This window comes from Brassica napus, chromosome A6, assembly GCF_020379485.1.
Source record: "Brassica napus cultivar Da-Ae chromosome A6, Da-Ae, whole genome shotgun sequence".
NCBI classification, from domain to species: domain Eukaryota; kingdom Viridiplantae; phylum Streptophyta; class Magnoliopsida; order Brassicales; family Brassicaceae; genus Brassica; species Brassica napus.
The window spans coordinates 11,635,146-11,648,679 of NC_063439.1; the positions used below are offsets into that span (position 1 = coordinate 11,635,146).

Sequence of the window (13,534 nt, forward strand, 5' to 3'; positions counted from 1 at the left end):
CTACTCCAAATATTCACAATCTAGTGCCAAACCAAAATGGCAAGACACCTTCCAGAAAAAAAAAATTTAATAATCAGTTAGATGCTTTTAGATTGTTAATCTAAAAAGGAAAAGACCATCAGCATCTGATGTGTGAGAGTGTAAACCACATTTTGCTGCCTCTAATTCATTCTTCGTTTGTTCCTTTGTTATCAATATTATAAGACTGTCTATCACAGCAGACCTTCGATAGAAGACTTATGACGTATGTACAATGAATCTACATTTCATGAGATTAATAAATTTCAGAGCAAATCTTGTTTCTATGGCTTCCAAATGGACATTGATTTTAATGAGCTAATGCCATCCTAGGTTCATCTGTTGGATCACCTAGCTGAATTCAACATTAAAAATTTAAATGAATGAAAAAACAAAAAAAAAACATATGTATACAAGTTACAACATACTTTAGACCAGAAATCCGAGTTTTGGTACAATAACTAATAGAGAAAAGAGATGACTGAAGTAGAAAGTTTTTTTTTTTTTACATAGAGACTTCGTAGATGATAGCACAAACTGAAGAAACCTTCTTTGTTCTTCAGTTAGGTTGAAGCATCTTCCCATGATTCTCTTCCTCAACAACTGCAGTTCAACAAACTCATCAAATGAAGGTTTGTCAAATGGTTAAATCAAATTGTCTTAGTTTGAATACTAGAAGAGCAACTCACTTTCATTCGTGTTGGTTAAAAGGGGAGCTTTGTTGTCTGCTGAATTTGAAGCAGCTACCATGTTTGTGGCTCCACCAAATGAAGCAGCCTCAGAGGAAGCTCTGCGAGGACTGATAGCTTTAGTTATCACTCTAGAAAGTGCTTTGTCATCTTCCCCAGGCTCAAACTTTTCGCTTATGTATTCCTTCACTGATACGCCTTTGTCCCATACCTGGTTAGCACATTACATATGGAGATGCAACATACATACAATGATTGACCGAATCCAAAGCGCAGACACGTATGGAGATGCAACATACATAAACAAGTTCTTCTATAGTACCTTAGTGTTGAAGCCAGCGGGCTGGTTAGTTCCTGCAGTGTTGATTTCTGAAACATCATTTGTCTTTGGTTCTGCCTCTGTTGACTCCGGAAAAGCCATGTCTTGGATCTTCTTAGTTATAGCGTGAGTAGCCTCAGAGACTTTAGCATAAGCAGGTGCTAGCGTCTCTGTTACTGTTTCTGTCACGGTCTTGCTTGGACTAATAACTTCTTGGTTGGTGTACTGTTCAGCGTTGTGTTTGGATGGGAGAACAGACAAAACGTTCGTCTCAGTGATCACAGGAGTTTCCCTGGGATGCTGCCTCGCAGTCTCCTTCAACTCTTCAGGTGCCTTCTTTGATTCATACACTACAAAAATATCATCACACAAGACGATCGATCAGTCTTAAGCAACTTGAAGAAGCAAAACAAATTGGTTATTTAATTTTTATGGAGCTTTGCTTAATTTGATTTACTTGGGGCTCCAAGATATTCAGGATCTTCTTCTTCTTCTTCTACTTCTCTTTCTTTATGATCTTTGGACTTGTCACGTGGTGAAAGTGTCGCATAACCTCCTGCTTCTCTAACTTGGTGGTCTTCTAATTTGCCAAATGGCGGCGACATGGTTGCATCACCACCTTCTTCATCATGTCTCCTCTTGCCGCTGAGACTATGCTGAAGTTTCTTAGCCTTATCCTTCATTTTGGAGAACAAAGATTTCTTATGGTGGGAATGTTCTCCATGATGCTCATTTTCCTTTCTCGGTGAGCCAGCTTCACCAGCTGAAGGAAGAAGATCAAATCAAATCACTGAGAAACAAACAAAATATATAGATATTGTGAAACTGGATCATTTTTGATAAGTCTCGAGAAGCTAGTACTTCCTGAATGATCAACTTGTGTTTTTAAGGTTTCAAGCTCAGCTACCGGATCAAGTTGAGGCGACATCTGAAGAAAAAAAAAACAAAAAGTCTTGTAAAATTTTCTGTTTGGAACTTTGAGTCTCAGACAATAGCATAAGATACATATAGGAGAAGGAAAGGTGTGCATGTCCACGAATCTTGCGTCTCCGAGGTTCTTGGAAAGACCATTAAAAGTTGCTTAAACGTAGCCATGGCCTCTAATTGAAGAAGCATTTTTAAAAGAAGACAAAGTATTTGCCCTAAATATTTGACGTTTTGAGCTGAATCATAGGAGTCGCGTTGTAGAGTTTTTTTTTTTTTTTTTTTTTTGGTAAACATGTTAAGATTGTATTACCATTTTCGAGTTTTTTACAGAAATTACAAAGAGTTACAAGTAGCGGAAAACAACAACCTACAACACAACAACGAAGAACAGAGTGTAAAACACGACTACTATACCCAAAACCAAGAGCCAGCGCGAAAGGTGGAAGGACTCAACAAAGCTACTTGGAGTGTGCGACACGTGTTGCGGAAGACAGTGTTGAGGCGATATTGAACACCATGAGTCACGAGCCGGTAAATATTGGCCTCCCCAAGCTCGCCTCCAAAAAATTCACCTACCACGGAAGTCCGACGATGGGCATCAAGCACCGACGCATCATGAGGCAAAAAGTTGCAGCAGACGACAATAGAGGTTGCTCCGGCCGACCAACCAAACACTTGTCGAAGCATCGGCTGTCGTTGACCTCATCCACCAGACCTGCCTCCTCTACTACTCCTTATCCAACCTCACAAGCACCCAAACTCCTATTGAGCTCAAGAGACCCACCAAACCACAAACACCATAGCAACAAGCTAGAAAGCCGCTCTTATTCGGAGAGGCAAGTGGATGATAAGCTCGCCACAACCACCGGGACCTGCACAATGATAGAAGCTAACACCACAAGAGTTTGAATCCGAAGAATCTCGCCCTATAACTGTTAGTGAAGCAACCCAAGCCGCCACCGAGAGAGTAGACCAGGTCGACAACACCATGGACCAGCACACTCGCACAAGGGACAACCTTCGAGAACCGAAGACTGCAAATCACCATACAAGAAAGCTCCAACCTACTCGCTTCGTTAGAACCGCCACATCCAACTCAGACACGCAGGGAGAGCTCAGACCTCGACATAGGTTTGACGGTCAAGCCTTCTAGCCACAAGAACCAACCGCAACCACCTACAAAGAGAATCCGCCGGCAGTAGCTCACCACCACCACCGAGGCATACGACCAGGACCCAAAATCTCAGCCTACCACAACAGTCTCTCACTGGTGATGAGAGAAGAAGAAGGGTCTGCAAAGAGATCCGAGAATCATTAACCTCCCTACCGAGAACGCAGGTTCACTTCATCAACAGCGCAAGCCACCGCTGGAAGAACCAAACGAGACCAGAGCACCACCACTGAGCCCGACGGACCACCAACAAGGCAGATCTGGCCAGATCTGAACGAGATCTCAGAGAACAACCGCGGAGAGACCACCCACGCTCCAACTCTAGACACGCCTCACCACCGCTCCGCGGAGAGACCACCCACGCTCCAACTCTAGACCACCCGCGTTGTAGAGTTTGCTATAAAAAAATAGTGGAAGCTGACATTACAAAGCCATTCTTCTAAGAACTCAAGCAAGTCTTTGGACTTTCTTATGACCAAAAAACATATCTGCCTCTATGCGAGAAAGAAACATTTTCATAGCTTTTCAAATTTCCTCGATTCTTGGCTTGGTTCATAATCTTCCATTTATAACTTTTTAACTAGATTTTTACCTGCGCTTCCAAGCGCGGGATTGTTGGATTATATTATAATATAAAGTTTTATTATATCAAAAAACATAATTTTTAACAGCTATATAATTTACAAATTAGTTTATTTGAGATTTTATATGTACACTTTTACGTAAGTTCTTTTCGACATGAGAATTATATCCGGATCAAAAAAACAAACCGAACCGACCCAAAATTATAGGTTTATTTTAGGTCCAGAGAAGATAAACTATTGGGTTTTTTTTGACCTGCAGGTCTTTGTTTGAGTCCGGATCCTACCCTTGACCCGATCATAAATATGTATTTATTAGGTATATTTAGATATTTCGAATATGTTTCCGGTATTATGGATATTGTTTTTAAGTTTTTGGTTTACGATTAGAGTTTTTGGTTTACGATTAGAGTTTTGATTTCAGGTAAATTTTTCAAATTAAAAAAAAATTGGGTATTTGGATAAAATTTTGGGTATTTTTCAGTTCATCGTTTTGAATAAGATTTTAAATTTTTAGGCATTTGAATTTTTTTGGTATTTGTTTGGAGTTTCAAATATTTTTCGTGTTTCGGATATTTTTCAGATTTTTCATATATTTCAAATTCTTTTAGGATCTTAAATACCCGAACAGATGTTGACCCATTACGTCCATATCAGGTCCAACAACCTTTTGATATAGATTTTTAACTTTATTGTACAAAAACATGGTTGATGAAATATTTTTCTGAGTAGAGGTATCATAAGAAATAATATTAAGATCTGTTAAAAATATTAAAAATATTGTATGTTTAGAATTATTAATGTTTTATCAGAAAAATAATAAATAGTTATACATAACTCCAACAACTTTTTTATATTAGATTTTTTAAAACTCTTTTCTTTTTAATAGTATTGATTCGTTTTAAGTGAAAAGTATATAAAAGTATAATATCTAAACAAATCATTTTTAAAATCTTGAATAATCAATACTGATATCGTGAAGTGAAGTTAGCTTTAATAGAACCAATGAATTTCTTCTTTTTTGTGAAGGTAACATGAATATTCAGAAAAATTATTTTTAAATATGAAAATATTATCAAACTATAGACGGTTGAAAGTTTAGTATATGATATGAGATTTTAGTGGAAAAGCTTATATATATGATATGATTACTTTATTATAAACGAAAGAGGAAGTTAGAATGTACACATATATGTCTTGTAATTTATCTTGCTTTAAATCATATATTATATGATAAAAGTGATAATATAAAACATTAGTTTCAATGCTTTTACGATTAAAAATCAAAATGATAAATATAGTAATAGTAATGATTAGGATTTAGGAGTGAGATTTAAATAAATAAAAGAATTGACTAAATTATTGTTAGAGAAATATATGGTAACATATTGTTAGTATAAATTTAAGGTAAGACCAAAAAATAATAAGTTAAATGAAAGGGTCCAAACAACTTTTATAGGTAGATTTTTTTAGACTCCTTCCCTTTTAATAGTATTGATTCTTTACTGAGTTTTAGTATTTATTGTTTTTATTGGTATGAACCAAAATAACCAAAGAACAAAATTCTAAAATAATTAAAATATATCAAATTTAACAAAATATAGTGATTTTATTATAAACAAAAAATCGAAGCGTTTGAGTATAAAATGAAATGTAAACCAAATTAAATTAAATTGATAAAAAACATATCTGCCTCTATTAAATTAAATTTGATAAAAAAAGACTAAGGTGATGATTGTTTACTTAGATTTTAGATTTTGGTTTTTGGTTTCTAGCTTTTAGTTTCTAGTTTTTGGATTTTAGTTTTTAGTTTTTGGTTTTTGATTTTGCAGTAGCTTTTAGTTTTTTAAAAAACTTGAATGGTGAGTTTAGATTCTGGTTTTTGGTTTTTGATTTTTGATTTTCTTTTTAAACAATTTTCTGTATTTTTTTTGTTTTCTGTAAATTTTTGATTAGTAATTTATTTAATTTTAAAATGTTTCTATTATTTTTAAGAACTTGACTTAATTTTACAAAAATAATTTTTAAATAATTAATTTTATTTATTGACAAGTTTTTTTTAAATGTTCTTATATAAAAGTATTATATTGGTAATAAAGTCTTATAGTTTATAGACATGAAATAGTAAAATGGTGAAAGCTAATTTTCCTAAATAATAAAGTCTTATAGTTTATAGACATTAAATTTATTTATTCATAAGTTTACAATTGTATGAGTTAGCTATCAAGATTGTAAAAAAAATGATGTACTATTAGATAAAATATCATTCACACACTGTAACAATTCTATACATTTTAATTAGCATAGATATAAAATTGATGCTTATGTATATACTCTGTTGACCAAAAACGTATCTCCTATTTATTTCAAATAATCAAATTTAAAATTTGCTTTATCTTGACAGCCTACGAATATAATAGTAGACGCACTGTCTCATAATAAACACAAAGATTACCAATCCTTATTTTTACAATAATTAGTACTTTTCTTTATTTTCCCTATATTAATGGATAAATATAGAAAAAAGGAAGAAAATTGAAAAACCAACGAAAATGAATAGTAAAAACTGATGAAAACATGTTTTTGGTTTTTATGTTAAGAAAACAGTTATTTGAAAAAATTAGTTTCCCTACATTTTAGGGAATCCATTCTTTGAAAATCTTAATTGGATAAAAATTGGATTTTGGAAAAACAAAAACCAAAAACTAATCCAAAAACTACAAACAATCAAACTAAATTGTGTGAACCCGGACCTGAAAACCGACTACATCTGACAGAGATATTTTTTTTTCCAAATAAGTTGAACCGAATCCATACCAAAATATATCTCGGTCCCAGTTAGAGTCGATTTTCTAAAATTCAAAAACTTCAAAACCGAACCAAATGCAGCTCACCTACCTAATCACACGAGTAAAATTGGGTGACACGTGCGGGAACTTGTCATCAATCCATCGCAGTTTCGCATCCTTTTGAGTTAAAAGTGCGTGCTGGTTTTAATAACTAAAACATCACGCTGTTTGTTTGTGAATACAAAAAGCGAAACGAAGTCTAAAAAATCTGCATAAAACCCGAAAGTAGGTACCTTTGCCGAGGCCTCAGCTTCAGCAGACTTCTCTCTAAAACTAAAACCTTATCTTTGCTCACTCTTGTCCGCCATGGCCGCCTTCTCCGTCAACGGGCAGCTCATCCCAGCAGCGGCAACAAGCTCCACGACCCCTAATTCTATCTATCCCCGTAGGAAATTTCTAGCTCCTTCCTCTTCTCGCCTTCCCCGGATCTCCTCACCATCTCCTCGCGTTCCATCCATAAAATGCAGCAGCCGCGATACAGAACCCTCTCCCTCCCCAAAGGACTCTCTCCTTAAATCCCTAGCCAAACCTCTCGCCGTAGCCTCTGTCTCCTCCGCCGCTTCCTTCTTTCTATTCCGAATCTCGAATCTCCCGTCGATCCTAAGCAGCGGCGGTGGAGGAGGAGGAGGAGGCGATGGAAACTTCGGGGGATTCGGTGGTGGAGGCGGAGGGGGAGATGGAAACGACGGTGGATTTTGGGGGAAACTGTTTTCTCCGGCGCCTGCAGTCGCTGATGAGGAACAGTCACCGGATTGGGATTCGCACGGCTTGCCGGGGAACATCGTGGTGCAATTGAACAAGCTGAGTGGTTTCAAGAAGTACAAAGTCTCCGACATTGTGTTCTTTGACCGGAGGAGACAAACCTCGATCGGCACTGAGGACTCCTTCTTCGAGATGGTATCGATCCGTCCAGGCGGAGTCTACACCAAAGCTCAGCTCCAGAAGGAGCTCGAAACCCTAGCTACCTGCGGGATGTTCGAGAAAGTCGATTTAGAAGGGAAAACTAAACCCGACGGAACCCTAGGAGTCACCATCTCCTTCGCCGAGAGCACGTGGCAATCCGCTGATAGGTTCAGGTGTATCAACGTGGGCCTGATGGTGCAGTCAAAGCCCATTGAGATGGATACAGACATGACTGATAAAGAGAAGCTTGAGTACTACCGGAGCCTTGAGAAGGATTACAAGAGGAGAATTGATAGAGCTAGGCCCTGTTTGTTGCCTGCGCCTGTCTACGGAGAGGTGATGCAGATGCTCAGGGATCAAGGGAAAGTCAGTGCCAGGCTGTTGCAGAAGATTAGGGACCGTGTTCAGAAATGGTACCATGATGAAGGGTATGCTTGTGCTCAGGTTGTGAATTTTGGGAATTTGAATACTAAGGAGGTTGTTTGTGAAGTTGTGGAAGGAGACATCACTCAGCTTGTTATTCAGTATCAAGATAAGCTTGGTAATGTGGTTGAAGGTAACACTCAAGTTCCTGTTGTGCGCAGGGAGTTGCCCAAGCAGGTATGTTTCTTTTGTTGATTTTTAGTTCCTTGTTTGATGTGGGCAATTGATTGTGACAGTATCTTTGATGGCCCCATAGGTAGATCGCTAAAAATTGATGGAGTTTGACTCCAACTTGCTGCCTATTAGTTCTAATGAATGTGAAAGGTTTTGATAGCTTAAATGAAATCACTTTATCATGATTGATGCATTGGTTTGTTGAGGCCATAAGTAGTTTAATTTGTTTTTTTTTTTGCTTGTACAAATCTCCTGTGTATCATTTGCTAAGTTAGTTTTGGTGATAGTTATCTATAATTGTTGACAGCTTCGCCAAGGCTATGTTTTTAACATTGAAGCGGGGAAGCAAGCTCTGAGGAACATCAACTCACTAGGGCTCTTCTCCAACATTGAAGTGAATCCACGCCCAGATGAGAAAAACGAAGGGGGCATTATCGTTGAGATCAAACTGAAAGAGCTCGAACAGAAGTCAGCTGAAGTTAGTACCGAGTGGAGTATAGTTCCTGGCCGTGGAGGAGCTCCCACGTTGGTATGAAGTTCTTCCTTATTGGAATTAAGTACATATTTTAATTTGCTTTTGAAAATCAGATTGATTTTGCTCCGTTATTGTGTATATGCATCAGGCTTCATTCCAACCAGGTGGGTCTGTTACGTTCGAACATAGGAACATCCAGGGTCTTAACAGGTCTCTTATGGGTTCAGTCACCACTAGCAACTTCCTGAATCCTCAGGTAAGTGTAGTCAGCTCAGATAATTGATAAACTCTAGCTCAATCTGTTTTCTTGACCCACCATCCATCTATCACTGGTTCGTTGTGTGTGTGCAGGATGATCTTTCGTTTAAGATGGAGTATGTACACCCATATCTGGACGGTGTTTACAATCCTCGTAACCGTACATTCAAAACAAGCTGCTTCAACAGCCGCAAACTTAGCCCCGTGTTCACTGGAGGACCAGGTGTTGAGGAAGTGCCACCAATTTGGGTCGATCGAGCTGGTGTGAAAGCTAACATAACTGAGGTAAGCTTTCCAATACTCAGTGCCATATTCAGCTTGTTCTATCCTACAACACTAAAAAAAATCAAACATATGTTTTCATGCAGAACTTCACCCGTCAGAGTAAGTTTACATATGGACTTGTGATGGAGGAGATAACAACTCGAGATGAAAGCAGTCACATCGCTGCAAATGGTCAGAGACTACTACCTAGTGGAGGAATCAGTGCTGATGGACCTCCTACAACGCTCAGTGGTACCGGTATTGATCGGATGGCCTTTCTACAAGCCAACATCACCCGTGACAATACCAAGTTTGTCAACGGGGCTGTTGTTGGAGAGAGGAACGTGTTTCAGGTTTGTTTACTCAAAGAATCTAAGTCATGTGTATACTATGTAAGCTTTAAACTCTGTTGTTTGCTAATCGCAGGTGGATCAAGGCTTGGGAATTGGAAGCAAATTCCCTTTCTTCAACCGCCACCAATTGACCTTGACAAGATTCATTCAGCTGCAGCAAGTAGAAGAAGGCGCTGGGAAGCCACCGCCACCGGTTCTAGTCCTTCATGGACATTACGGTGGCTGTGTTGGTGACCTTCCGAGCTACGACGCCTTTGTTCTTGGGGGTCCATATTCTGTCCGTGGCTACAACATGGGTGAGCTCGGTGCTGCGAGAAACATCCTTGAGGTAAAACATCAAACACACGAAACAACAACATTATCTTACCCTAAACTCTTGAGGAAAAATGTGTCTGATTTTTTTGTTTAATGGATTGCAGCTTGGTGCTGAGATTAGAGTACCTGTGAAGAACACGCATGTCTATGCATTTGCTGAGCATGGGAATGATTTGGGAAGCTCCAAGGACGTGAAGGGCAACCCAACGGCAGTCTACAGGAGGACGGGACAAGGTTCATCATACGGTGTAGGAGTGAAGCTGGGTTTGGTACGAGCTGAGTATGCTGTAGATCACAACAATGGAACTGGTGCTCTGTTTTTCCGATTTGGAGAGAGATATTAAGTTCGTTTAACCCACTCCAGGCTTGCCTTTTCCCTATTTGTTCAAGCCCCTCTGCAATTGTTCTCTCTCTCTTTTTGTTTCCTTTCAAATAATTGGTTGATGTTAGTGTTTTGTTTGCGTTGTTGAGTTATGCGGATAATCGGGATAGACTTTCTGTTCCTTAAACTTACATTGTTTAAAATTTATAAGTTCAAGTGAAAGACTGCGTTGCGCTTATTTACGACCATTCATGAAAATGTTTCCTCTGAGATTTGGGTTACCTCAAGGATGTTGAAGCCCGTGAAAAAGAAGACGAGGTCTCAAAAGAGTGGACAAAACTGGTTCTAGACATAGCATACGATGTTGAAGACGTTTTGGACTGCTACAACCTGAAAGTTGTCCAAAGATCACAAAGACGAGGCTTGATGAGATTAATCAAAATATTCGGCGAGACCATGGATTCATACAGAATAACTGATGATATGGGAAGCCTGAAGAGAAGAATCTCGGATTTGACTCGCAAGCGGGAGACTTATGGGATAGGAAACTTCAATGAGCCGCCTCAAGGAGGAGGGAATATTTCAAGTTTAAAGATGAGTGAGCTTAGACTGCTCGACCCCTTGATCAGGAAGAGCTTATTGTTGGTTTGGATGATGATGCTAAGATTCTTTTGGCAAAGCTTCTTGATGATGATGATGATGTGGTTGAAAAGAGGTATATATTCTCGATATTAGGCATGAGAGGTCTCGGAAAGACCGCAATTGCTAGGAAGCTCTACAACTCGGGTGATGTGAAGAGAAGATTCGAGTACCGCACATGGACTTATGTTTCACAAGAGTATAAAACAAGAGATATGCTTGTCAGAATCATAAGATCTTTGGGAATAGCTATTGAGATAGAGCTCAAGATGTTTTTAGAGGAGGAGTTAGAAGATTACCTTAATGATATCCTAGACGGACAAATATATTTTGTAGTGGTCGATGATACATGGGAGATGCGTGGGAGAGCTTAAAGAGAGCGTTACCATGCAACAATCATGGAGGAAGTAGAGTCATCCTTATTACTACGCGACTACGCGTATCAGTGGCTGAAAGCGTGGAGGAGAAAGTATATGCCCATAAATTAAGGTTCTTGACTATTAAGGTTCTTGACTTTTGAAGAAAGTTGGAAACTATTTGAACATAAAGCATACAAGAATATGGAATGGGTTGATGAAGATCTGCAGAGAATTGGAAAGGAAATTGTTCAAAAATGCGGTGGATTGCCGCTTGCTATAGTAGTTCTTGTGCTGGCCTTATGTCGAGGAAGAGGGCAAACGAGTGGAATGATGTGTGTGCCAGTTTAAAGGATAACTCTATTCACATCTCCACTGTATTTGATCTGAGCTACAAGGAGCTAAAACTCTGCTTTCTTTACCTTAGCGTCTTCCCAGAGGACTATGCGATCGAGGTAGAACAGTTGATACACTTATTTGTAGAAGAAGGATTTATACAAGAGGATGAAAATATGATGATGGAAGATGTGGCTCGGTACTTTGTCGAAGAGCTGATAGACAAAAGCTTGGGTGGAAGCAGTGAGAAGGGAAAGAGGAAAAGTGATGTCTTGTAGAATCCATGATCTTCTGAGAGACGTGGCCATCAAGAAATCCAAAGAGATCAACTTTGTACACGTTTACAATGGGCAACATTCTTCTACGACGTGCAGAAGGGAAGTGGTTCACTACCTTATCAACAACAACGACCTGTGTGACAGACATGTGAACAAACGAATGCGATCCTTCTTGTTCTTTGGAGAGAAGAAGGGGATGCTAGGGGTTTTTGTTCAAACCATTACCTTGAACCTCAAGTTACTTCGAGTGCTTAACCTAGGAGGGCTTCTGTTTCTTTGTAAAGGATATGTCCCCTTGAGTTTACCAGATGCGATTGGAGATTTAATCCACTTAAGGTACTTGGGGGTCGCTGACGCTGGTAGGAGGAACATCCCAACTTTCATCTCAAACTTACAGTTTCTACAGACACTAGATGCATCAGGATTCAATTATTTCAAGGGAACGACTGATCTAAGTAAGCTCACATCACTGAGGCATGTCATTTGAAAATTCTTCGGATAATTGCTAATAGGCGACGTAGTTAACCTTCAGACCTTGAGATCTATCTCCTCCTACAGCTGGACCAAACTAAACCATGAATTGCTTATAAATCTTAGGGACGTGGAGATCTACGACCGCCCAAGACGGGTTGGAGAGAGAAATATATATGTTCCTTTGAGCTTGGCTTCCTTTTCTAAACTGAAAAATCTTCTTGTCCTGAAACTAGAGGTCAAGGCCGTCAAGATATCTCTGGAATCCGAAGAAGATGTGATCTTTTGACCCAATGCCTACTTTGCAGAAATTGCCGAGACTGGAAGATCTGGTTCTGAAAGAATGCGAAGGGTCGGGAGCGCAGATGAGTATCAGCGAACAAGGTTTTCGTCGGCTGAGGAAGCTTTAATTGATTACAGTAAGATTGGATGAGTTGGATATTGAAGAAAAATCCATGCCCAGTTTGTTGAAACTAAATTTGGAGATAGAACGAGGAGCAACGAAGCTGATGATTCAAGGTAGATTACAAGCGTTTGTTCAAAGTACCTACTGATCATTGTTACCAGCAACAGAATTGGATCATGCAAGGAAGTCTGAAACTAGTTGGACTGTTTGGTTTGCAACAATAATTGTTTGTTTTTGTATTGTATTTTTATTAAGTTGTGGTTGTACATGTTAGATCAATTATTCTAAGCCCACTGCTTATAAAGAATAATTAAAAATATGTGAAAAGAAATTAAATGGGCTTTTGGGTCATAATAATAAAAGCCTAAGTGGCTTAAATGAAGGAGAAAGGGAAGCAAAGTCCCACATCGGGGAGCAACAAGAATGCTGAGTGTTATACATAGGCATTCATGCTATCATGGTTTAAACAGCTTCAGAGAGGAGAAGGCTCCCCACGCACGCGCTGCCAATTGGACGGCTCGGCGTGGGCCTGGGTCAATAAGATTCTTTTTGGATAAAGTTAAGCTCAACGCATTGCAATTTAATTTCCAAAAACCAATATGCATTTTGTTTTAAAACGACAAGTAGTTTGTTTAATAAATTAAAAAACGTCACGCATGTTATCCTCTCGTCAAAAGATAAGACGATAAGAGAGAGTGAGCGAGTCTTGGGGAACAAGTTCGCAACTTAAATTTTCCGAGATCTTTGCCAAATCCCCACTAACAAGCGCCCGTTGTGCAACAGTTACGGGAAGTTTCTCCTCCTCTACCTCTTTAAATACGAGTCGTCTCTCTTATCATTTCAATAAGTTTTTTCACAGACAAACCATCAGATATCCAAACGTAAGTTCGAGGGTGTTTCGTAGAGTTTATAGTTCGATTGGGCGATCACGAGTGAAGCGTGATTTGTCTGCCATGGTTGTTTCCTGGGACTATATATTCATATAGTCCCGTCTCACTAACGGAACG

The 13,534-nt window shown here is 38.9% G+C and overlaps 2 protein-coding genes and 1 pseudogene across 2 annotated transcripts; 2 read left to right on the forward strand and 1 right to left on the reverse strand.

Moving 5' to 3' along the window:
* Positions 1-497: 497 nt before the first annotated feature.
* LOC106351686 lies at positions 498-2,213 on the reverse strand. The gene is made up of 6 exons (XM_022688229.2): positions 2,032-2,213; positions 1,888-1,954; positions 1,484-1,789; positions 1,030-1,376; positions 708-918; positions 498-621 (listed from the first exon to the last, which is right to left on the reverse strand). Exons 1-6 carry the CDS (start codon positions 2,140-2,142, stop codon positions 578-580), a joined length of 1,086 nt encoding a protein of 361 aa, XP_022543950.2. The 5' UTR covers positions 2,143-2,213; the 3' UTR covers positions 498-577.
* Positions 2,214-6,769: 4,556 nt separating this feature from the next.
* Positions 6,770-10,279, forward strand: LOC106347551 (protein TOC75-3, chloroplastic). The gene is made up of 7 exons (XM_013787120.3): positions 6,770-8,057; positions 8,362-8,583; positions 8,678-8,785; positions 8,881-9,072; positions 9,156-9,404; positions 9,478-9,732; positions 9,824-10,279. Exons 1-7 carry the CDS (start codon positions 6,861-6,863, stop codon positions 10,061-10,063), a joined length of 2,463 nt encoding a protein of 820 aa, XP_013642574.2. The 5' UTR covers positions 6,770-6,860; the 3' UTR covers positions 10,064-10,279.
* LOC106350190 lies at positions 10,163-12,986 on the forward strand (annotated as a pseudogene).
* Positions 12,987-13,534: the final 548 nt, after the last annotated feature.